This window comes from Schistocerca serialis, chromosome 10 (assembly GCF_023864345.2).
Source record: "Schistocerca serialis cubense isolate TAMUIC-IGC-003099 chromosome 10, iqSchSeri2.2, whole genome shotgun sequence".
In the NCBI taxonomy this organism is placed as follows: Eukaryota; Metazoa; Arthropoda; class Insecta; order Orthoptera; family Acrididae; genus Schistocerca; species Schistocerca serialis.
Window position 1 is genome coordinate 158,619,364 of NC_064647.1, and position 24,628 is coordinate 158,643,991.

General features: G+C 40.7%; 1 protein-coding gene across 5 annotated transcripts in view; it reads right to left on the reverse strand.

The window, feature by feature from the left end:
* The window catches only part of LOC126425294 (pyruvate carboxylase, mitochondrial), a 417,925-nt gene that overhangs the window by 45,550 nt on the left and 347,747 nt on the right, over nucleotides 1–24,628 (reverse strand). For 2 of the 5 annotated variants that reach the window (XM_050088269.1, XM_050088270.1), the window contains 5 exons: nucleotides 23,835–23,998; nucleotides 17,710–17,872; nucleotides 13,490–13,672; nucleotides 9,928–10,198; nucleotides 2,646–2,699 (listed from right to left, as the gene is read on the reverse strand). In XM_050088269.1, coding sequence (XP_049944226.1) covers nucleotides 2,646–2,699; nucleotides 9,928–10,198; nucleotides 13,490–13,672; nucleotides 17,710–17,872; nucleotides 23,835–23,998 — 835 coding nt within the window. The remainder of the gene's footprint in view (nucleotides 1–2,645; nucleotides 2,700–9,927; nucleotides 10,199–13,489; nucleotides 13,673–17,709; nucleotides 17,873–23,834; nucleotides 23,999–24,628) is intronic. The other 3 variants (XM_050088271.1, XM_050088273.1, XM_050088272.1) reach the window with 3 other exon arrangements.

Sequence of the window (24,628 nt, forward strand, 5' to 3'; positions counted from 1 at the left end):
GAGGGAGGGGGGGAGAGAGTGAGAGGGGGGAGAGAGGGAGGGGGAGAGAGAGAGGGAGGGGGAGAGAGAGAGGGAGGGGGGGAGAGAGAGGGAGGGGGAGAGAGAGAGGGAGGGGGAGAGAGAGAGGGAGGGGGAGAGAGAGAGGGAGGGGGAGAGAGAGAGGGAGGGGGAGAGAGAGAGGGAGGGGGAGAGGGAGAGGGAGGGGGAGAGAGAGAGGGAGGGGGGAGAGAGAGAGGGAGGGGGGAGAGAGAGAGGGAGGGGGGAGAGAGAGAGGGAGGGGGAGAGAGAGAGGGAGGGGGGAGAGAGAGAGGGAGGGGGGAGAGAGAGAGGGAGGGGGGAGAGAGAGGGGGGTGAGAGGGGGAGGGGGGGAGAGAGAGGGAGGGGGGGAGAGAGAGGGAGGGGGGAGAGAGAGAGGGAGGGGGGAGAGAGAGAGGGAGGGGGGAGAGAGAGAGGGAGGGAGGGGGGCAGGAAAGAGAGAGAGGGCGGGGGCGGGAGAGAGAGAGGGGGAGGGGGCGGGAGAGAGAGAGAGGGGGGAGAGAGAGAGAGGGGGGGTGGGAGAGAGAGAGAGAGGGAGAGGGCGGGAGAGAGAGAGAGGGAGAGGGCGGGAGAGAGAGAGAGGGAGAGGGCGGGAGAGAGAGAGAGGGAGAGGGCGGGAGAGAGAGAGAGAGGGAGAGGGCGGGAGAGAGAGAGAGAGGGAGAGGGCGGGAGAGAGAGAGAGAGGGAGAGGGCGGGAGAGAGAGAGAGAGAGAGGGAGAGGGCGGGAGAGAGAGAGAGAGGGAGAGGGCGGGAGAGAGAGAGAGAGAGGGGGGGAGAGGGCAGGAGAGAGAGAGAGAGAGGGAGGGAGAGATAGAGAAATGGATAGATGGAGAGATAGATAGATAGATAGATAGATGGATGGAGAGATAGATAGATAGATAGATAGATAGATGGAGAGATAGATAGATAGATAGATAGATAGATAGATAGATGGAGAGATAGATAGATAGATAGATGGAGAGATAGATAGATAGATAGATAGATAGATAGATGGAGAGATAGATAGATAGATAGATAGATAGATGGAGAGATAGATAGATAGATAGATAGATGGAGAGATAGATAGATAGATAGATGGAGAGATAGATAGATAGATAGATGGAGAGATAGATAGATAGATAGATGGAGAGATGGATAGATAGATGGAGAGATGGATAGATAGATGGAGAGATGGAGAGATAGATAGATGGAGAGATAGATAGATGGAGAGATAGAGAGATAGATAGAGAGGGGGGGGGGGGTTATCGATAATTGCATGTATGCTGCCTGTGCAATCTGAAATGTCATCTTACTTTTTGAACAGCCCATGTATGCAAACATGATATTAAAAATGTAAAACGCAACTGAATGCCTCACCTGTCCTATACTACTAACACACACAGAAAATTCCTGGGGTCACTTAACTTGTCCACTTACTGGAGTTGACAGTAAACAAATGGAAACACAAGGAAAATGCAGATCAGTCATTCAGTGAACTCTCTTCAGCTGAAACACTGTGTAATTACAATGTACGCCACCAAAGAGAAGGTAGAAATGCTACTCTTCAACAGAGAGTTGAAGTTTTTTTCCATGGTTTACTGTCAACTCTAGCAAGTAGATGAGTTACATTACCCTGGATACTTGCACTTGTGTGCTAGCACAGGAGAGTCAAAGTTAATTTTGTGTTTACATCACACTTACATGAATGGAACTTGTAAAGTCTTGAAGAGAAGAAGTGGGCCACCAAATTAAAAAGATATAAGGTCCTACTTAGAAACTTCATAATAAAGTAACACGAAGAGCAGTAATGCTGATTAATGCCCCCTAATAGCTAAACAATGTCTGCTTGGATAATGATGTAGGTTGAAGGAGTGAATTAAAATTTGTAGCAGCACCAGGATTTGCAGCCGGGTCTACTAGACAGATGCACTAGCGATACCCCACACTGTATTTGATTAATATATCATCTACACCTGAGGTACAGGTAAGATTAACTCCATTTCACTCATTGCCACGATGCTACTTCAATACTGGAGAGCCTCAGCACTACTACTGATGCGAGTTAGAAGAGGCACAGCAATGAACTGGGGCGCTAGTTGGAATTTGTGTTGGTGAGGGAGCATACTAGGGTATTCTGTGCAGCTGTAATAACTGCACTGCCAGTGTAGTGTAATGGTTAGTGCATCCGCCTGCTAAGCAGGAGACTTGGGTTCAAATCCTGGTGCTGGTAAATATTTTAATTTGTTGCTTCAGTCTACATCACTATCATAGATAAAGGGTGAGATTCAATACGTCTTAGGAACATCGACTGTATATGACTAGTGTTTGCTTGATTCATTTTTTATTTCGCTCCTGTCATTTGGAGTGCTCAAAATAAATCAGATACCAAATATATTTAATTTCTTCATAGCAACTTTTATGTAACGGCAATGAAAGGTTTTCCTCAATTCAACATCATTTTACAGCAACTTGGCCAAAAACATTATCTTTTCAACAATTAAGAAGAAAGATTGAACTTACAATAGTGACAAGCTCAGATATTATACAGCTAAATTAATTAGATGGAGGTAGTAGTAAAAAAGATAGTACTGTCTGCATGCATAGAAAAAGCACATGTGAGATACACTAACCTGGATATTCCGGTTCCGATTCATTGTCCGTTACCCGTGGCTGCGCCGAAAAATCTGAAATTTCAAGTTGCAGCGTAGGGGCAGTAGTGCAGAAAGAAACACAAACACAAAACATAAAACATATATAAATAAAAATACCACAAACCTCAGCAAAATAATTGAAAGGTAGACTACATGCACCCTAAAAGAAATAAACGATATAGAAGGAACCAAGTACCACCATGCATAATACACACGCAGCTCTTCTGCTGAGACTAACAGCGAATATTTGAGAATAGGCACGCTAAATTAGCAGTTTGTACTGACCTGCAGAAAACTTTCTCCAACAAAACCAGTAAATATCTCTCATGTTGAATTCTGTAAATCCGAATGATTTATCTCAAGGTCTATATCAGTGCAGGTAACACACACCAGGCACACTGTGCCATAAACAGTATAAATCTAAATATAGGGTGTCCCACTATCATTTCAAGAAACCATAACTTGGAAATTCAAAAAATAGAAAGTCCAGGATGGAAAAAAAAACAACAATTTGAAAAGAATAGATTGCTATGCCAGAATTCTGAATGATCTTAGATGTTGGGCCATTCAAACCAGATATGTTTCTACAAAGAAACTGCAATATGCAATATTTCTTAAATAAATTACTTTTTTAACTTTCCAAAACAAACTTTTTTCTGAAACTACATCTGCACTATTCCTCACTGATATTTAATGAGCAAAGTATGAACATAGGCTTTCGCAGCCACTGTCACATTAAAAAAAAATTTTTTGTGTTCGTAACTGCATTGTCAATGTTTATAAAACTACCGACAGTAAACAAAACACCCTGAACTAGGTACCTTGCAACAGGGACCAAAAGTTGGTAGTTTTATATACATTGACAATGCGGTCACAAACCCAGAAAAATTTTATTGAAAGCAAAATATGAGTTTATGAAATATCTAACAAGCTTTGCAACTGAAGACTTCATATCTTTAAGCTGTAAGAGGTGACAGCAGTTTTCAGTATATCCTAAGATCATGTTAAAAGACTGTTATTGATCATATAATTGCAAATCAAACACAGGAGACTGACAACTTCCATAAAATATCTAAGGTGTGCATCCAGAGCAATACGTGAAATGAAAATGTACAACTAGTTTTACGAAAGACAAATATCTGGCAGTTTTATGGGAAAAGAATCTTGTGATAATGTAATTCCACCACAGAGGAAGTACATGATAAAATCATATGTTGACTGATTCTTAGACCATTCATTAGACTGGAACCCTAAAGGTGAGATGATTATTGGAGATACAAAGAAGAGCTGTGTGTTTCATCATTTATTTGTTTAATTGGCTTCAAAATGAGACAAAAATCATCCAAGTCTAGTAGCAGGTGCTAAACGAGGCACAATGCATCGAGGACAGGCTTACTGTTAAAATCACAAAAGAGCAGTTTTCAAGAAGAATGAGGCACCATGTAACTGTCTTACTTGAACTTCCAGTTCAAATTTTTCAACCTATTGATTCAACACCTTCAGAAAGGCCCCAAGTTTCCAATATCTCATGAAGACATACTTAGAAAATTTAGACAATTTTTTTTTCATAGTGATTTCTAGGGATACCCATAAACTCCTCTATATACCACCACACCACTCCCCTTTCAACAATGAAAATACAACTGCCACAACGGCTTGCACCTAGCCCCCCGCCCCATATTCAGTCCATGTATGGAATGGGAATACACATTACACAGTATAATAAAAATCACCCACTGCTACGCACTTTACTGATATATTCAGTACAGACTCTGATGGCACTCAGCAACTTCTACTCTACTGACTGACCAGACACTTACCCCACAGTCTCAGTCTCTTATGTTAAATCACAGACTTTCATGACTGATTAAATTACAAGGAAATAAATATGTCTACTTGACAGTTTATTCCAGTTTTTTTCAGCTAGATCTTAACTTCAGCAAAAAATTCTAGCTTAAATTTTCAACTGAATACACAACAAAATCTTTCAAATAGTTTGTACACATCTGCTTTCAAGCATCTGAACAGATCAGATGAATGAATTAATTTCCAGAAATACAAAGAATCCTTCATTTACATGGTTTTAAAGATTAAACATAAAACTTAAATTTTTATGCCATTTAACAACTACATTCATGTTTGTTAATGAATTTAAACAGTGCAACGTTTTCAATGGACTCTTTATTACTGCAAAAAATTATGAAAGATCTTATTCATCTTAACTGTTACAAGAAATTCCACGGATTATCCATCAGCAATGATTATTATTAAGGCAATCCCATCACCAACAGCTGAACAGTTAGCTGTGCTCATCAGAACACATTACTAAAAACTTTGCATCAAAAGTTTAAAAGCTTTATTGCCAATGGATACCCCACTATAAATGGGCACTTGTATTGTGGGATCAATGTTCACATTCCTGTGCTGTAGATGCCTGTCAGCTGGGAATGGAACCAGTGTATGACAGTCTCCAGCTCTATGTTATTGCAAAAATGCTAACATGAAAACAGGGAGGTGCAAGAAAAGATGGAAATCTCACATCTGATGGATTTTGATCAGTGCTGTGTTTTGTGCATTAAGAAACTTTAGCACAGTGTGAAATTTGCTGTTGGTGGGAGAAATAATAATAGTTACCATTCTCACCCACTGCTGCAGCTCTACTGATAACACTCGAGACATTTCCTGTCATCAAACAATTGTTATGTCATAGCTGTCACGAATGCACTACATTTCTGGCTAAATATGTTTACTTTTCTAAAAGAATTAGATAAATTTAATTTCTGAAAGACCTCCTTGTACTATAAACAAAAGGTAATAGAGCTTTAGTATTCTGGTAAGTAGAACTAAGTTTTGTTGCTGCTAAAAACTAAAGGTTTTTCCAGCATGTTCTCCTCTTTATCCACTGCCTGATTCTTGGTTTTAACTGACAATGCCCTGTTAATCTGCCAGGTGGAACATCCATTTCCTGAACACTGCCTAAAGAGCTTGCCCACCCAAAGACAATCTACCGTGATCCGAGACAGTGAGAGCTCTGTGTACACGTGTTTTAAGCACACTCATAGTTTGCAACGAGTGATGACAGCTTGTCGCCTGCAAATACATATCAGTAAGAGTGGGATTACGGTAAACTGAATGCCACAAAGAGCTTTCATACTTTTGTATACCCAAGACTACCAAGAAAGGCAGACAACCATCTTTCTCTATTTCCACAGTGAACCAATTGATGTTACGAATGGAGCTGAGGTGGTGACAAAACTCCATCAATTTACCTTCTCCGTAAGGCCACACTATGGAAGTATCATCCACATATCTCCAAAATACAGCTGGTTTAAATGCAGCTGATTCAGGCCCTCTCTCCTCAAGACAACTCACATCACCCTGCAACTGCACCTACATTCAATCAAGAATAGCACAGATCATCACACTATAGCCCGAGCCCTCCAAAAATCCACCAACTGTGCCTACATTCAATCACTATAATGGCACATATCATCATGCTCTGAGCTGAGTCCTGTAAAAATCACAATCAGACTGTCCTTAAAAAGTTTGACCACCAAGGTGGCGCCATGGTGGTGCCATCTGTCTGTCCAAAATATTCTTGGTTGAAAAAATAGGTTGAGGATAGTGTGTGCTGAAATAAAGCAGTGATGTCCACCTGAAACTTTCTGCCAATTAGTTCCAAAAAATCTCCAAAAGGGACCTTTATAAAAAAGGATACCACCTCACAGCTAGCAAAACGGTCGGATCTGCTTGGATGGAGAGCCCTCTGTCTATTGATAGAGTCAGCCAAGTTATGGATGTGATGTGAGCATTTGCAATATTGGAGTTTGTACATAATGTTTAGCCAAACATCTCGCTTCTTTGCAGAACCATCAGTGGACAAATGCCAAGTTCCGCAATTACACTAGTGAGGGCATTACTGCCAGGAAGTGCAGTCCATCTGTCAACTGAATTCTGACACCTGCTGGGATACTTGCAGTGCACTATATATTGTGGAATGGAGCAAGTCTTCGTAAGTCTTCAATGGCTCACCTGAAGATAAATGGGTAGGCACCCAGCTGAAATATCGTGGGATATATTAAATGACAACAAGCTGCAAGACCGGTTTTCCTTAGAACATTCAATTCACTGCGAAAACTTTTAAATTCACAATTTATCACAGTCTTGACTGATAATCAAATGTTATCACTTTACAATTACAGTTGCATGATTGACTATGACAGTTTTAGCAGTAGAGCCAGTACAGTCAATGTTTAACAGAAACAAAAGTAGCAATGGGCAAGTCCAAAGGATGTGCAACAGGGCCATTAATTGATACAGTATAAATAAATGATTTATGAAAGAGTGACAACAGCACTAACAGTGTGTTCACAGGCAGCTGATAAAGTAATGTGTCTCAACTGTTGGTGATGGCCACTATATTTACCTGCACAAATGCCGTATTTGAAACCTTTTCTTTTCTGTTCTGTTCTGTTCATCATGAATCACTACATTTTCTATGGCTAAAGCTAGTGCAGATGTTAAAGCAGTGCATCTTTCTCTACAGGGCTGTGTAAAGCCATGTCACAAGTTCAGTAGTGCACAGTACTATGATTATTGTGGTAAGAGAGTTCAGCTAACTAACTATATAGCAGGAGGCGTAAATATGCATCAACTATTTGACTTAGTTAATACCTACCACATTTTACAGCACATGGATTCTACTTCACTGGTAGTCCAAACTAAAAGTCACACACAGTCTTAAACCTAGAAACACATCAAACTCAACATTTCAAGGCAGGAACACACTATCCCGTCTCTGTCTTAATCACAAGAGGCCTTCCCTCCACCTCCTGCATTTTGCCTTCTGGCAATTTATCAGATATATGCATTTCACCAAGTATGGCCAGAGGACTCCTATTTGTTAAGAACAAGAGATCACACCAAGATTAATCCAACAAACAAAAATATGCTGTCAACACTGTTAGTTCACAGAGGGCACACAACACCCAAAGTCATGCTTTCAGTCTACCCCATTTTCTTGTGGAAATACAACTATGGGCCAAAGAGATTTAGAAAAGGTGCAGATGCAAGTAAAAAAATCATTAGCAAAGAAAATGATGGAATTTATACTGCCTGAAAAAGCCATTTTCTTAGTCTTGCTTTAATATTGTGCATTAAATCCTGTTCTTGTTTTCTGCTATGAATGTTTCAATTTATTGTACTATATCACAGCACATTTCACACCAATCCTTGTTGGGAGGACTGTGGCAATGAAAAAATCCACTTCTTTACTTTTACAAGGCATCATTTAATTTCACATCAGGAAGCATGAGAAAAGAATTCAAATCAAAATTCAAGTTGTACTTACACTGCCTTTCCTTCATGGATTCCACCTCACAGTGGTTATTTCATGAGATGTTCGTCTCATTTCGTATTTTCACTCAGATCCATTAATTCCTTTACAACTACGTAAACCACACTCTTAATAGAGACATACGTATGTTTTCATTACAACAGAAAGTTATTAGTTCTTTGATGCTCTTCTGTTCTGCATGAAAAATTCATTGTTGCAAATATTAAGCTGACGTCAAAAAAATATGATAAAAAATAGAATTGTGTGTGTGTGTGTGTGTGTGTGTGTGTGTGTGTGTGTGTGTGTGTGTGTGTGTGTGTAACATTCTGCCTTTTTGTGATCATCTGATGTTGCTGAAGATGCAGCACCACAGTTGAGAACTATTTCCTGTTGCAGATTTGATACACCGCAGCTTCAATCAAATCAATAGTTTTTGGTCAACTGATATTGCTTTTATGACCAACATTTGTGCCCTTACAGTTCTTATTTAATGTATTTCTATCTTGCACAGGACCAAATTAGTAGTTACTACTCTGGCACCCCAGCTTGGTAAAGCTGAAAGATCACCAGAAGGAACGGACTTTAATGATGTCCGCTATGTGGAACTGCTGCAATCTGCAAGCACTGCTGTCGCTGCTGTGCGCACTGTCTCAATGACATGCCCACCACGCTGGTCTGTCAACACTCAAGCAGCCCTTAAAGCAAGCATCTTGGCAGTCATTCGTGATTTCTCTATGCTGTTGTATCAATATTGCTACACATCACTCTCTTGGTTCCAAATTCACTGCATCTCGGGTTTTGATCTTGGTAGCTTGTTGGGCTTGTTATTCTGTCATGCCATCTCTGTTGTTTGTCACACTCCAGTAGCAGTTGCCCGTTTGTTTACCCTGTGGCAACTCACTATGATGCATACCCAGTACTGTAATTACACTTTCACAAATATTTATACTTTTCAAATTTTTTTTCTTGGTCAACAAGCATCTTTTCTCCAATCTTTACACAACACAGTTCTTTGTAACTTTCAAATTGTATCTCTGTATCAATATGTATCTCTGTTCCACAGTAACAGACTGTTAGTGTATTTTTTTGTGAGCAGTACATGTTTTCTGAAAGCCTGCAACTGAGCCAGTGCTGAAGTACTGCACCTATTAAGTTTTCATATGTGTAGATGTTCCAGCAATTCATTACCATTCTCAAGTGATGTTGAATTTTATAAAGTACTGGATGTGAACACACACGCGCACGCGCGCACACACACACACACACACACACACACACACACACACACACACACACACACACACACACAAAATGTTAACAACCTACTACATCACTTGAAAATGGGAATAAATTTCTGAAATGCATCATAGTACACACTGGTTAAACATATATGTGACTAAACACTTATATATAAAATGAGGTGACTTACCGAACGAAGTCTTTAAATATGTCTGCTTGTGTCTGTATGTGTGGATGGATATGTGCGTGTGTGCGAGTGTATACCTGTCCTTTTTTCCCCCAAAGGTAAGTCTTTCCGCTCCCGGGATTGGAATGACTCCTTACCCTCTCCCTTAAAACCCACTTCCTTTCGTCTTCCCCTCTCCTTCCCTCTTTCCTGATGAGGCAACAGTGTGTTGCGAAAGCTTGAATTTTGTGTGTATGTTTGTGTTTGTTTGTGTGTGTATCAACCTGCCAGCGCTTTCGTTCGGTAAGTCACCTCATCTTTTTTTTTATATATATAATTTTTCCCACGTGGAAAGTTTCCTTCTATTATATTGACTAAACACTTATTTTGACTATCCTAATGGAATGAGAAAAGGTGACAATATTGCATTAGTGACACACCAAGCCACTCTCCACACACGAACTGAAATGCCCAGTGGCCACATCAGCACATGCTAATGTAGAGAGCGCTCTTTCATAGACCTGCAATGTCCGACTCTTGTTCCATCCCCTGGTTACCTAGAGGAATCTCCGGAACATGAGGTTGTATCTCCGCAGGTTTCAGCGGCGTCGCCAGTGGAGTTGAAGGCCCATTCACCAACACTGTACCAATGTAATTCAGCAGTTTCTGGGCGCGGTTCTTTGATGGACGGAAGCGGAAGAGTTGTGGGTGGTCGTCGATGAAGTTTGTGTCGACAGTACCATTTAGGAACTTCTGATTTTCCAGTACATTCAGCAGGAATGGTATATTTGTCTGCAACATATAGAGTTTCATTATGGCAGCCTGAAGGTAGCTGAAAAATATCTGTTCCCAAATATAAATGTTAAGCAACAGGGCAATTTTTTGTTTTTAATTATGGTTTAGCTTATGGTCAAACTGCAGAAAATGTTATATACATTAAACTGAAAATAACGGACATAAAACAAATATGCAAAAATGACAACAAACTAGCAAAAAATTACAGCAACTGAACAACCAGACACTATTAACTGAACAGCTCCATCGTAGTTCTATATCCAAGGGCCTTAACCATGTAAAAGCCTTTTATAAAGTTGCTCCAGTATTCTCGAAATCATCTTTTAGGACATTCACAGATAATGTGGTCTAATGATTGCTCCATTTTGCATGTCACACTGAGGGCTGTGTGTGGTCCCTTTTATAAATGAGTTCTTTGTATCTTGCATGCCTGTTTCTGATACATTTGAGTCAACTCCTGAGTTTTCTTACTAGCTGCACTCCTGCAGGTGGAACGGCTAGGTCAATCTGTTGAATTAGTTTAATTACCTGTTGGCTTTTCTCAGTTCTTCAGCAGGTGTTTGATAATGAACCTTAAGGTGAGCCACTTGCACTGGTGAATGTCAGGAAAATCATTAAACAAATGTCAGCCAAAGAACCAGAGACAGGAGTCAACAAGCAATATGTCAACAAGTGGCTATGAAAGTCTTAAAATTCTGCATTGTTGGATTAGATGTCCCAAAAACACTTAAATTGCAAGGAGCAGATTAGTGGAGACTGCTGACATCCCACACAGGTTTCTAGATCCAAGCCATGTATGGGGAAGGTGAGAAGCAACTCAGCTGATCGGAGAGTTTCTAGGAGTTGAGCCATTGTACACATTGCTACATCCATGGTCCACTGCCTGTTGTCCTCCATGATCTAGTGATGCTATATAATACAAGACATGACGCCAGGGAACTAGTTTTGACTTTAGCACACAGTGAAACTTCAGCATCAGGGGTGACATTTTAATTTATTACCTCTTTCTTACACATTTTGCAGACAGGATCTTCACATACCACTGAACGTACCTGTAAATTTTATCATTGTATGAGAGGATGAGGAGGAGATTAGCATTTAACATCCCGCCAATAGAGATGTCATAGAGATGGAGCAGAAGCTCGAATTAGGGAAGGAAATCAGCTGTGTCCTTTCAAAGGAACCATCATGGCATTTGCCTGAAACGATATAGGGAAATAACAGAAAACCTAAATCGGGATGGCAGGACTCAGATCTGAGCCGTCGTCCTACCGAATGTGAGTCCAGTGTGCTAACAACTGTGCCACCTCGCTCGGTCACTGTATGACACATAGTTTAGGAGATATGATGTCAAACATTTAGATGCAGGAAAAAATAGCTCAAAACAGTAACTTATTTGTAAAGTAATCAGATAATTGGAGCTGTTTTATACATGGGAGTCTGATTCTTTAAAGAACTGAGTTACTGGTTAGTAATAGTTGAAATGTGACCATATTTTGGATGTAGAAAAGTATGGTATATGGTACACACTTATTAATCTATTGGCAACAGAGACCATTTTCAGCCCAAAGAGTAACGGTGGCAGGAAATATATCGTGCAGATAACAGATGATAAATATAATGCTTTCCTCAAAACATTTGTCATGCTCTTTGAAAGGTGCTTTTGATTGGGACACTTAAAATGGAGTACTGGCACTAACAGGCAACCAAGAAAGCTCACTAATACAAGGTTATCATGTAGAACAAAACTGGCACTAACAGGCAACCAAGAAAGCTCACTAATACAAGGTTATCATGTAGAACAAAGTGGGAATTACATCAAAACATTAAGGATAGGAACAACTGAACTGCAGTAGTCCATTACAAACAGTATTGCAAGGTGCTTAAAATGTCATTTGAAAGCCGAAAGGCAGGTGGTATGCAAAAAGAATAGCTAATTGTATGATATATTATATGGTCAGTCATTAACGAAATGTCTTGCCAACAACACAAGTTTGAGGACGTGAAGTCAAGCGGTGGCAGAACACACATGTAAAAGACTTATTATTGGCAAGCTTTTAGAGCCAATGGGAAGGAAGAAGGGTGAAGGAAAGGACTGGAAATGTCTAGGGAAAGGGGTAGTTTTCGGGAAAGTCACCCAGAATCATGGGTCAGCGGAGACAACCGTACGGTCTTTCCTTATCATCCCAATGGTAAGTCTCCCCTAATGTGCGGCTCTGGATAACTTTCCCGAAATCTGTCACTTCCCCCCAAAAGTCTCCAGTCCTTTTCCTTCACCCTTCTTCCTTCCCCTTCAACCCTTCTGGCTGAAGAAGAAGCTACTGGCTCCAAAAGCTTGCCAATTACAACAGCCTTTGTGTGTGTTCTACTGCCGCTTGATGAGTAGATTTTTTTTATCCATGCAGTTAAATAATGTTGTCAATATGTAGTAAAGACATTTTTGTTACTGGTTAAGTCAGATGTATGTACAATATTTAACAATCACTTTATGAATATAACAAGTGAACTGAATAAGAACTTTGTTTCTACAGGGAATCATATAACACTCTTAGAAAATGACTTTCCAAGCTCCAATCAGAAATACACCTTTGATACTGGCAACGGAGACATTGAGTTAATAATTAAATTACAAAGGTTAAGGACTCTCATGGATATGATGAGGTATCTAGCAGGATACTACTAAATCATTGTGCTTTTGTTAGCCTAGTACTTATAATGAGCAAGGAGACCACAAAGCAATCAGATTTTTTTTTTTTTTTTTTAAGTAGTGAAATTTGGAACTCATTGTGCCCAAGCAGTTCATTGCAACTTTCAAAAATTCTCGACAAAATTGACTTTGAAGTTTTCTGAGTGTCCTCAATACCCTATGGCATAGCACAGTTGTGTTTTCCAATGGTTGCACGTTGGTGTGGTAGAATGCCCGGGTTAAATTTGTGGCAGTTGTAAAATTTCAAGCAAAGGTGCAAATTCCATGAACATTTCCATGAAGTGTAAAATATATAAGAATGAAAAAAATTAATGTGTATTTTTAATTTAAAATATCTTTATAAAAAGATCAATAATTAAGAATTCACATTTGCAAAGAAAACTGGATTTTTGGGGCAATCCAATGTAATTAAAAATAAGAAGTCATGTATTTGTCATAAAACTGACAGTTATATATCTGTTAATTTACATTTATTTGATGAATTTTTATGTAGATGTTGTCGGTATTCCTACAGGAAAAAGGGAGGTGGAGAGGGGAGCATACTCAGAAATTCTGACCTACTCCTAAAAATAAGCTCTTACCTTGACTCCTCGCACACGGAATTCTCTCAGAGCTCTGTTCATCTTAGCTGAAGATGACTGCAGGTCATGGGCATGCGAAATGACTTTCACAAGGAGGGAATCGTAGTAAGGTGAAATGATGGCTCCGGCAAAGGCAGACGCCCCATCCAGACGAATGCCCATACCTTCTCCACTCCGGAACACCTGGTTGCAAGCAAAGTTAACTTGACATTCTTTTCATGGTAAACAAGGAATTAAATCAGCCTCCAATAAAATTTTGTTAGTTCAAGCTAGTTAGTGCCGGCAGCCTGAGCTGATGTGCCACATGTTCCTAGTAATGGAGCTATTTTTGTGTAACCAATGAAGACAGACGAGCACCAGGTATAAACAGATCACGCTAGGAGGCAAAAATCTTTCAGACACACCCAATGTGCTCTAATTTATGATCTTCACTGACCATTTCAAGAAGGCTTTTTTTAACTGCACACTTTGCTTGAAGACTGGAAGATAAGAGAGGGTACATGCACTTACAAAATATACACACACATTAGGATCAGCTTGGATATGGATTTACGTCCTTTCTGAGAGATATAAGGCAGAAGATTCTGTTGAACAGCACAGATGGACAAAATGTATCATCCAACTGGGGTGCTGTTGCAATGGAGTCCCACAGGGCTCCGTGCTTGGACTTTCCATTCCTCACCTTTAACAACAACTGACCAACGCATAGAGCTCGTGCAAAGTTACTTGCCCCATGTGCAGAAAAGCACTCTCATTCTTAACACTGGGCAAGTCCACTCCTCTGTTCCCATAGAGTGACTACCTCAGTTTGCTTTCGGTTCCATCACATTATGAATGGAACATTCTCTGCCCACTATGGTACACTGTGGGAATGAAAGTGTGCGCATACATGTTGCTCCAAAACTTCTCTTAAATGATTTTAAATTGATTTTCAAGCAACTCAAAGCCTCATTTGTCAATTTCATGATTAAATGCCAATTATATTGTTAACGGTCATAGCTATGGTTAAATTTCTACATTAAGTAAGATACTGCAAGAAATTCGAATAGTTTACAATAAAAAATAGGGGTCCTATGACTTTGCATTTGGTACATGAAACATCATACATTGCTGCAGGCAAATGGATGTAACATACTGAATTTTTCTTTAAACCTGAGACAAGATCTCTATCTCCAATCTCGAGAAAATGGATTGTACATAACGCATTCACCTTTGATGGTATGTGCAAATGATTCCGTGGAAGTGAAATATTCATAATGTCCATCATATGTGATCAATGGTTCAAGACACCAAAATGAATCTTAGGCAAATGAAACATGCAACGCAAAGAATATTTTGCCACATAGCTAACCTGTAAAGTTTTCTTATCTACTATGATATACGAGTGATTACAGATTTTTTCAATGAAATAATGTAATTATTTTAAGGCCCATTGACAGCTGGTGCAATGAGATTAGTATGGGTTTGTAACAACATACGTGAAGGAGTCTTACTTATTTTGTATAAGCTACTGACCTTACTTGTCTGCAATTGTTTGATTAACAGTACTCTGCTTCAAGATTCTGTCGCAACCGCAAAAAAATTTCAATGTAGTTCAGGTGTTTGAGCTTTCATGGGTAGTCGATACTCACAGTAGTTAGGTTTTGACCCCTTGATTCTTCAGTAGTACTTAACCTTAGTTATATTCTGGGAGAACAAGCCACAGGCAACAAAACTTTTCCAATGGTCTAAAGTGTGTCACGCACAAACTAGGAATTGTGTCAATAAGCAAATAAATATACTAATTGGTGTTTTTGATTTGCAAAAAACAGTTTCTGTACAATTTGGCAGCTTTTGTGTGTGCGCGCACACGGGGGTGTGTACGTGTGGGCATGGTGCACACGCGGGAACTGCTGCGTGTGCATAGGTGCGTGCTAGCGTGTGCAGGTGGAATTTATGGGTGCTCAACGGCTAGGTCATCAGCATCATTACACTTATTAAAACAAACGAATGTGGCTAAAATCTCTGAAATTGTTGCACACTCATGCGCTCAAATCGACCACACAATCACTATCTCGCATGCTCTAAAAGAACAGAAAGAGTAAAAGTCGCCATAGATGAAGTTAAAATGACAAGGGAGGTAAAAGAAAGGCATGGGCAAATATCACTGGCTGACTAGTTACAAAAAATAGGTGAGCTAGTTACCCTATTAATGCATCAAAACCATCTCCCTAAAATCTTGGGAAAAATGCTGGATGATTCACAAAACTTTAAAATTTTAACCACATTCGTTTGAACATAATTTGAAAGATACATCATCAAATGTGCTGCAATCCAATGTTTGGAATATAAAACACGATCCAATAAAATGTGACCCGACCCACAGTGTTCTGTAGCCACATGCACCACACACTCGAGGGTCCTCTCACCAGAGCAAGAAGTCCTGCATCATAGGACTGTGGCCTATGCAAAGATGGCTAAGGAGGACCTCATCCAGTCAATGTGGATGGGAGGAGGTATGCCACGGCCGTATTGTGGGCTTTACTAGATGGAGCTTATTGTCTGTCATTTCCAGCCAATCACCATCCCATTGGCACAAGAATCTCAAGCTCAATACCGAGATTATAGCAAGCAGAGGGATGACACACTGAAATACACGAAAATCACCTCCTTAGCTGCTGGATCTGCCCCTACATTCCCCACACTTCGCATATGCCCTGGCAGCCAGCAGAAAGTCACCTCCTTCCCCAGTCATCGTAGCTGGAGGAGGGCATATTCTGCACTACTTTATCTGGTTGGTATAAACATTTCAGAGCATGAAGGGCACTCAGAGAATCTGAACAGATAAGAAATTTAGCACTGGAAGAACATCTCGTCTGCTCCAGTACCCTCTAAATCTGAAGTTCAGAGTGGCAGATGGTTAAATCCCGGATTTGTGGTCGTGCTTAGTCAACACTCCAGCACACACTAAATGTGAATCCCAAGTGACACTGTGGCTTGTGGACGGTCAGAGAATGGTATTCCAGAGGCGGACGAGTAACAGTATGGTATGCGAGCGAAGTCGGAGCTGCGAGGAACTTACGTGTCTGCGCACCATGAGGAGCTGCCGCCGGATGGTAAGCGGCATTTCCCTAGCCTCAGCAGAGAAACTGAGTATGGGACTCTGTCCTATAAGCACCCATTACCATGCAAATCCCCTCATGGTGGACAGCACCAATGACCTTCAAATAAGGCGGCCTCACTGATCCCTATAAAACTGGAGCAAATGTAGCCTGACCTCTCCCAAAGGTCGGCTTTCAGGTCTCTTAAGTGTGGCAACCATGACAATTTGGAGTCAAAAATGAGGCCCAGAAACCTCACTGAGTCTCTAAAATGTAGGATGGTGCCCCTCATAAGCAAGTCAGGTCCCTTATCTGCAGAAAACTGACATCCCACCTCTGCAGCCCATTCCTCCAACTGCCACAATATAAGTTGCAATGGGCGGATCACTGCTGCAACAATGGAGGAGGAATAGAAAACAGCAGAGTCTGTCCACAAATATGAAGCACTGCACAGGACAACTCATTGCAGATGTAGTACTGTTTATGGCTATGTTGGCAATATTCTCAGAAAAACAATAAAACAAGGACATAGCTTGGCCTAAAATGTGTCCAGAAGAACGTTAAAATGGTGCAGAAAGATGTGCAACACACCAGCATGAAAGAATTCAAATGCTCTCCCTTTCAAAATTAAATCTGCTGTCAACAAATCAACAAAATTTAAACAACTTCTCAAGCAGTTCGTAGTGGTAAAATCAATCTATATGTTATTTCAATATATAAATCAATAGGAATTACATGCTTAAACTGTCATAATTCACATTTCTGACTTTCTGCCTGATATATGTTTGTGTTTTTACTCTACATCTTAGAAGTCTATGAACATTTAGCTGAAAACAACTCTAAGACAAATAACATTCTGTACAATTTCTTTATTATCTGATAAAATGTGGTCTTTACTAAGTTTATGATCTGTTTGTCTTTAGTGTAAAATGTGTGAAGGGCAAACATAATGTTGTTCATGGAAAATTATACCTACTCATGAACTTTTATCATTTGTGACAGCATGTAAGGCTTTTCTTCCATCTACACGAAAGGATAATGGGAGAATGAAAATCAAGATTTTGTTAAATGAGTTTATCAAATTTACACGGTTGTTATATGTCTAAATACATCTCTGAACCATCGTCATATTTTACTTGCCTCAATACGCCCCGTGTCAGGTTGGAAGTTCTTGGCAGGGTCCTCCGTGGTCACACGGCACTGGATTGCGCAGCCCTGGGGGTGAATCTTATCCTGAGACATTCCCAGCTCTGGAAGAGTCATCCCTTCAGCAATACGGATTTGCGACTGGACAAGGTCAATTCTGGGAAAATGGATATTTGTCAGTAATTAAATAGCATGAGGAACATTTTTTGATAATTATTTGATATTAATTGTAATGTATATGAGAAACCATAAGCAAAAATATCCAAGGAACAACTTCTCAATTGCAGATGTACAATGGGTAGCACATAAAATCACTTTAAAAAAAACAACTAAATTTCGAAGTAGTTTTAGAGCTTTCATTATTATCCTGGCTGCAGTGAAACTCTTTGTCCTTTTAAATGTGTGGGTGTTTTACCAACCATTAATATGCGAAAGAGTGGTACATTATCACATTTATTTTGTCATATTTGTTACTGGAAGGAGCAGTTCAGTGTGTACTTGTCAGTACATCTTAACCATGTAAAAACTGATTGAAGGTCAGTCTAATGAGCAGTGTAGGGATGGCAGGAGACAAAAGTCCTGTCTGGCGGGGTGTGCAGGTACTAGATGGTGTCCAGACTAGACTGCCAGGTGCAGTGTTGGAAGGTGGGGTGTGGGCTGGAAAAATTATAGGAGCAGGAAAAGGAGAGGAGAGGAGAGGAGCAGGAAAGGGCAAAGCACAGGCAAGTGCAGTGGCAGTAGGTGGCACTAAATGAGGATGAGGGGATGTGAAAAGGGAGGAAGCGATAGGACAGAGGGGGCAGAACCTGTCTGTTACGGGCTGTGGGGACAGTAGGTGACCATAGGTTGAGGCCAGGATAACTTCATGAGCAGAGAATGTGTTTTAAGGAAAACTCTGATGTTCACAGTTCAGAAAAGCTGGTGGTGGAAGGGAGGATCCAGATTGACCAGGTTGTGAAGCAGCCATTGAAATCAAGCATGTTATGTTCAGTTGCATGACTTGTCACAGGCTGGTTACTTCGCTCTTGGCCACAGTTTGGTGGTGGTCATTCAACCTGGTGGACAGCTGGTTCGTATTCATGCTGACATAAAAAGCTGTCCAATAGTTGCAACAAAGCTGGTATAGGACATGGCTGCTTTCACAGGTGGCCCGGCCTCTGATGGGGGAAGATAAACCTGTGACAGGACTGTAATAGGACGTGCTAGGTGGGTGGATTGGACAGTCTTGCACCTGGGTCTTCCACAGGTATATAATCCCTGCAACAATGGGTTGGAAATCGGACTGTCATAGGGATGGATTAGGATGTTGTTGAGGTTGGGTGGGCAATGGAACACGACTTTGTCTTTTAGGAGGGTTGTCAAGGATCTCGGGTAGCATGTCCCTCATTTCAGGGCATGACAAATAGACAAAGCCCTAATGAAGAATGTGGTTCAGTTGTTACAGTCTGCAGTGGTATTTGGTGATGAATGGGGCACTTCTTTGTAGCATGTTCTTGTGGGTGGGAGGAGGATTGGTTGTGTGTGTGGATATGGTACGGGGAATCAGTACAAGGGCTAGGTCCAGGGGTAGTGACCACTTGTGAAGGCCTTTGTGAGACTTTCAGCATACTGGGCTAGGGAGCTCTTGTCTTTGTAGATATGGTGTCTACACATGGCCAGGTTGTATGGGAGGGATGGCAGCTGTCAAAATGTAGGTAACTATTTGCTTTGGTGGGTTTCACATGGACAGAAGTGTGAATGTGACCATCAGAGAGCAGCTGGTCAACATCACCGAAGTTGGCATGCTGGGCTGAAGAGGCCCAGATGAAGCAGATGGGAGGGGAATATATATATATATATATGGTTATAATAGAGGGAAACATTCCACGTAGGAAATATATATCTAAAAACAAAGATGATGTGACTTACCAAATGAAAGTGCTGGCAGGTCGACAGACACACAAACAAACAAACACAAACATACACACAAAATTCAAGCTTTCGCAACAAACTGTTGCCTCATCAGGAAAGAGGGAAGGAGAGGGGAAGACGAAAGGAAGTGGGTTTTAAAGGAGAGGGTAAGGAGTCATTCCAATCCCGGGAGCGGAAAGACTTACCTTAGGGGGAAAAAAGGACAGGTATACACTCGCACACACGCACATATCTATCCACACATACAGACTGTTAGTTGCCTGTTAGTGCCAGTTTTGTTCTACATGATAACCTTGTATTAGTGAGCTTTCTTGGTTTGTATGTGTGGATGGATATGTGCGTGTGTGCGAGTGTATACCTGTCCTTTTTTCCCCCTAAGGTAAGTCTTTCCGCTCCCAGGATTGGAATGACTCCTTACCCTCTCCTTTAAAACCCACTTCCTTTCGTCTTCCCCTCTCCTTCCCTCTTTCCTGATGAGGCAACAGTTTGTTGCGAAAGCTTGAATTTTGTGTGTATGTTTGTGTGTCTGTCGACCTGCCAGCACTTTCATTTGGTAAGTCACATCATCTTTGTTTATATATATATATATATATATATATATATATATATATATATATATATATATATATATATATATATATATATGTGTGTGTGTGTGTGTGTGTGTGTGTGTTTTCTTTTCTGAAGAAGGCTGTTTGCCAGTCCTAGGTATCCCTGTATGGGAAATTATTGTATCAAACATACTAATATTAGTATAAATGAGCAATAAAAGTACTGATAATCCACTTTTTACTGCCGAGTTGTTCTATTTGTCTCAGAATCTTTCTAGAAATGCCTTTTTCTGGCAAGCATGTTATTATTGCATTTTGATATGGTGTCATCATGCTCTACACTCTAGACTATGTGAGGAAATGGACTGAGCCGTGCTGTGGCTCGCATTGGTGCTTTTGTAGGTTTCTGTCCTCTGTTGGAGGCCAGACTGTATCATTTAGTTGACATGATTGCGGTTGTTTGTATTCTCCTTGTGTTGACTGGCAACATTTGGTTTCACAAACATTGCCTGTCCGTTAGTGGCAGCAGCGGCATTATCGATATGTACTAACTGTGGCCCTATCTTTGGGGTGACTTCATTCTTCTTCCAGGTCGTGTTCATGAGCAGTTCGGTTGGGGACTCTGGAGGAGCCAAGAGGACAGTGCGAGAACACTCCGGGATCGCTGGCGGCATGCATGCACTGCCGGATGGAAGGGCTGTGGTCACGAGGGTACACGACCTAGTCGTCAACCAGATCCAACAAGCTTTTAAGTTGAGTGGATTTTTAACCTAGCAGTGAAACCTCCACCATTGTGAGATCTTGTGACTCTCCAGTGACTTGGGTTCGTGTTGCTGCTCACAGTGCCGCCAAGACGAAGGGCAGCGAGTGGAGTGCTTGGGGAAGACTGATCTAATTAGCTTTCCTCAACTTCTTGTTACTCACTGCTGCATTCTGTGTGTTACTATTTGTTTAAGTTCAACCAGCGGTATTTTTCCTGCCTGGTGGGCGCTAAGGCCCCAGTGACCTACCCTGTAGGTTAGTGTAGGTAACGACAGCGTACGTTTCATCGCCTTGCCACTGCTGTCCGGTAAGGCGTGTACTTTTGACAAGTTTCTTTGATTTGTAGGTCGGTTGGTGTTTCTTCTACTCTGGCAATAGTTGTTCCTTTCTCCTTTTGGATGTTCTAAACACAGCATTCTGAGGACATAGTTCTGACCGCCAGTTCCAGCTTTGGCATGGTGTTCCATTGTTACATTGGTTATCGGATGTTAGGTAGCTTCAGCAAATTATCATGGTCATTTGTTAAGACTGCCACTAGTCTGAGTTTCCATCTTGTGAAGTGACTGCAACTCTTGCCGCCCTTTCTCATCGCTCGCGAAAATGTTTTTGGCCTGACCTACTCAGAGGTCGATTCCTGGAGCACCGACTGTGACTAGCCCTTGTGTTTTATTATTGTGATATTATTTTATTATTGTATTACCAAGTCTCCATTATTTGTCTCGCCTGTTTGGTGATCAGTTGCCTGTCTTTTAAATTAACTTTTGCTACTGCCTTGTGTTTGACAGTATGTTTGTTAAATTTTTTTTAATAATTGCCATTCTTGGCGTTGAAGGCCTTAAGCCGTGACTGTTGCTACTTGTCTTAAAATTCTAATGTGGCAATTTTATTTTAGCAGTTAACCTTAAGACCTTGGTGATTTGTTTTCAATATTTTAATAACTGTAGTTTGTAAGTTGAACAAGTTAAACAATTCTTAATTTATTGCCTTTAAGGCCTTTAGCTGTAAAACAATTCTTAATTATTGCCATTATTTTAATTTGTTGTTGATTTTAAATAAATTGTGTGTGATTAAAGAAAAGCCAACCAATAGTAACTGATTACGGCCCCATCCACAATCATAACCGAATCCTACCTTCCTTGACCACCAGGTGTCATGGATTCATAGACAATCACAGCAAACACATGTACTTCAAAACATTGAAACAAAATCAAAACATTTTGTTCTAAAGTTGATGCTGATTACAGTTGATTTATATGAAATGTTACATTATATTATATTATATTTTCAGCAGCTGTACTGAAAGCTTATGGAAATGTGCAGCTTTTAGCACAATTTTCTTCTTCTTCTTCTGCAGAAGGTTTGAAGGGAAAGGAATGAGGAAGATGAACTGGCGAGGTTTAGGAAATTGGGAAAGTTATGGAAAAGTCACCCAGAATCCTGGGTCAGGGGAGACTTATCCTGACCCAGGGTTCTGGGAATCTTTTCCTTAACTATCTCTGTTTCCAAAATCCCACCAGCCCTTTTCCTCCATTTCTCTTCCTTTCCCTTCCTTTCAAACCTTATACCAGGAGGAGGAGCCTCTGGTTCTTAAAGCTTGGATATTTCCATAACCCGAACAGGTGTTTCTCCTGCTGCCACTTGGGAGTAGATTTTTTAAATTTTTAAATTTTTTTTTAAATCTATGCACTCATACTTTCAAAAATTGATTACTTCAGTACAACTGGATATTTATAATGAGCAGTTGACAATTATTCACCAGTTACCAAATTAATATTCTAAAAGACAAGTGAATTAATCAAAATCACAGTTATTTAAAATTCAAGAAGGTCTTGACAACGTATCTTCTGTGGTACTTCAAGAGCTACTGCAGAAAGAAAGATTTCCTTGTTGAAACCACTATCTTTCACTTGTTTGCATTATATTTTATGCCATACTCTTGTGAAGCTTCTTCCAACACATGTAATTATTTCTGTACTTCATCCTTCATGTACTCCCCCCCCCCCCCCCCAAAAAAAAAAATCAAACCTGTGATGTCACCACCTAATGCCCACCCGGCCCCCAGTTCTGACCACGCGCTTGCTTAGCGTGTGCAGCCATTGCCATGGATGCAGCATTGGCAATGGCTGTAATGCGGACATGCGGACTAGTATGCCTCCACAGCACAAACCAGCTCCTGCCAGCAGTAGTGCAAAAGGAAAGCCATGCTCCTAGAAACCAGCTAACACAAGCTGTCACAAGCGCTAAATGACATTTGTACCAGGAGCTCTTCAAGACATCCGGAGTCCTATGTCCCAGCACAGCCCAAGCGTTCTGTGCATCATCAAATGCTAAGATAAACTTTTGCAAACATTGTTTGGTTCTCTCTCTAGCTCATCGATTGGAATGTCTGTGTTCACGTGCTATGTAACCTGGACTGTCTACGCCCCTCAACAGCTATTTATATTTCTGTGTACAGTGTTATGCATTTGATATGTACCTGGTTCACTGTGCCCTGCTTCTTGACTGCAGAGCCTGCCTTAACAATTCCTTGTTAAGTTTGGATTAGTATGCTTCACAATTTGCCAGCAAACACTGTAGCTGTCATCCTGCATCCGATTTCTCTGGCCACTTGCGCCATCGTTTAATCCATCGACACTATGAAAACTAACAGATAGTACACTTCCTTGTTTCATATCACTTCTCTGCTCCCAGTACTCCCCTCTTCTATCTTATACAGTACGAACACAACTTTACATTTCCCTGCAGCAAATCTTTGTCCCACTGGCATAACAATAAGCACAACATATAATGCAGGTTAAAATATGACAAACAAAAAATGATCACCTTTCAGAACATTCTGTAAGATTAACAACTTTGCTTACAGTTGTACCATTACAAGAACCCAAAATAACTTACCCAGTAATCTCCTCCGTAACCGTGTGCTCTACTTGAAGCCTGGCATTCACCTCAATGAAGTAGAAATTGCCTTGTTCATCCAGTAGGTACTCAACAGTACCAGCATTCTCATAGCCAACATGTTTTGCCAAATTCACAGCCTGAGTGGTCATCCTATCCCGAACCTGCAATAAGTAAGATATACCATCCATTATGTCATATAAAACTTCGGCTCTCACTCAAACTCCCAAATGCTAAAATAGGCAACAGGATATGGCTTATAACATGTTTCTAAATTGGTATGTTGTAATGGGAATGACATGGAGTACACTGCCATTAGTACTGAAGCTCTCTGAATCCAAATGATGTGATTCCGCTTTGCCTTATCTTAAAATAATAATAAACTGTCGAAAACCTGAGGAACTGCAGCTGAAGGTGTTTGTGGGGTACACAGTATATCTTGCCACTATAGGATACGAAATCCTAAACCTAGTCTGATCATAACAGCACTAACAAATATGTTGTTTGGACCTAATCACTTTTCAACCTACAGTACAACCAAAATGTATTTAATAAGAAAACAAATGAGATGCAGTTTTATAAATTCCCCCAGATAGTGAAGCACATTAAAGTACATGCTTCCACAACTCACGGATGCATGCTGGTCATGGATTAACAATGTTGTTGTTGTTGTTGTTGTTGTTGTTGTTGTTGTTGTGGTCCTCAGTCCTGAGACTGGTTTGATGCAGCTCTCCATGCTACTCTATCCTGTGCAAGCTTTTTCATCTCCCAGTATCTACTGCAACCTACATCCT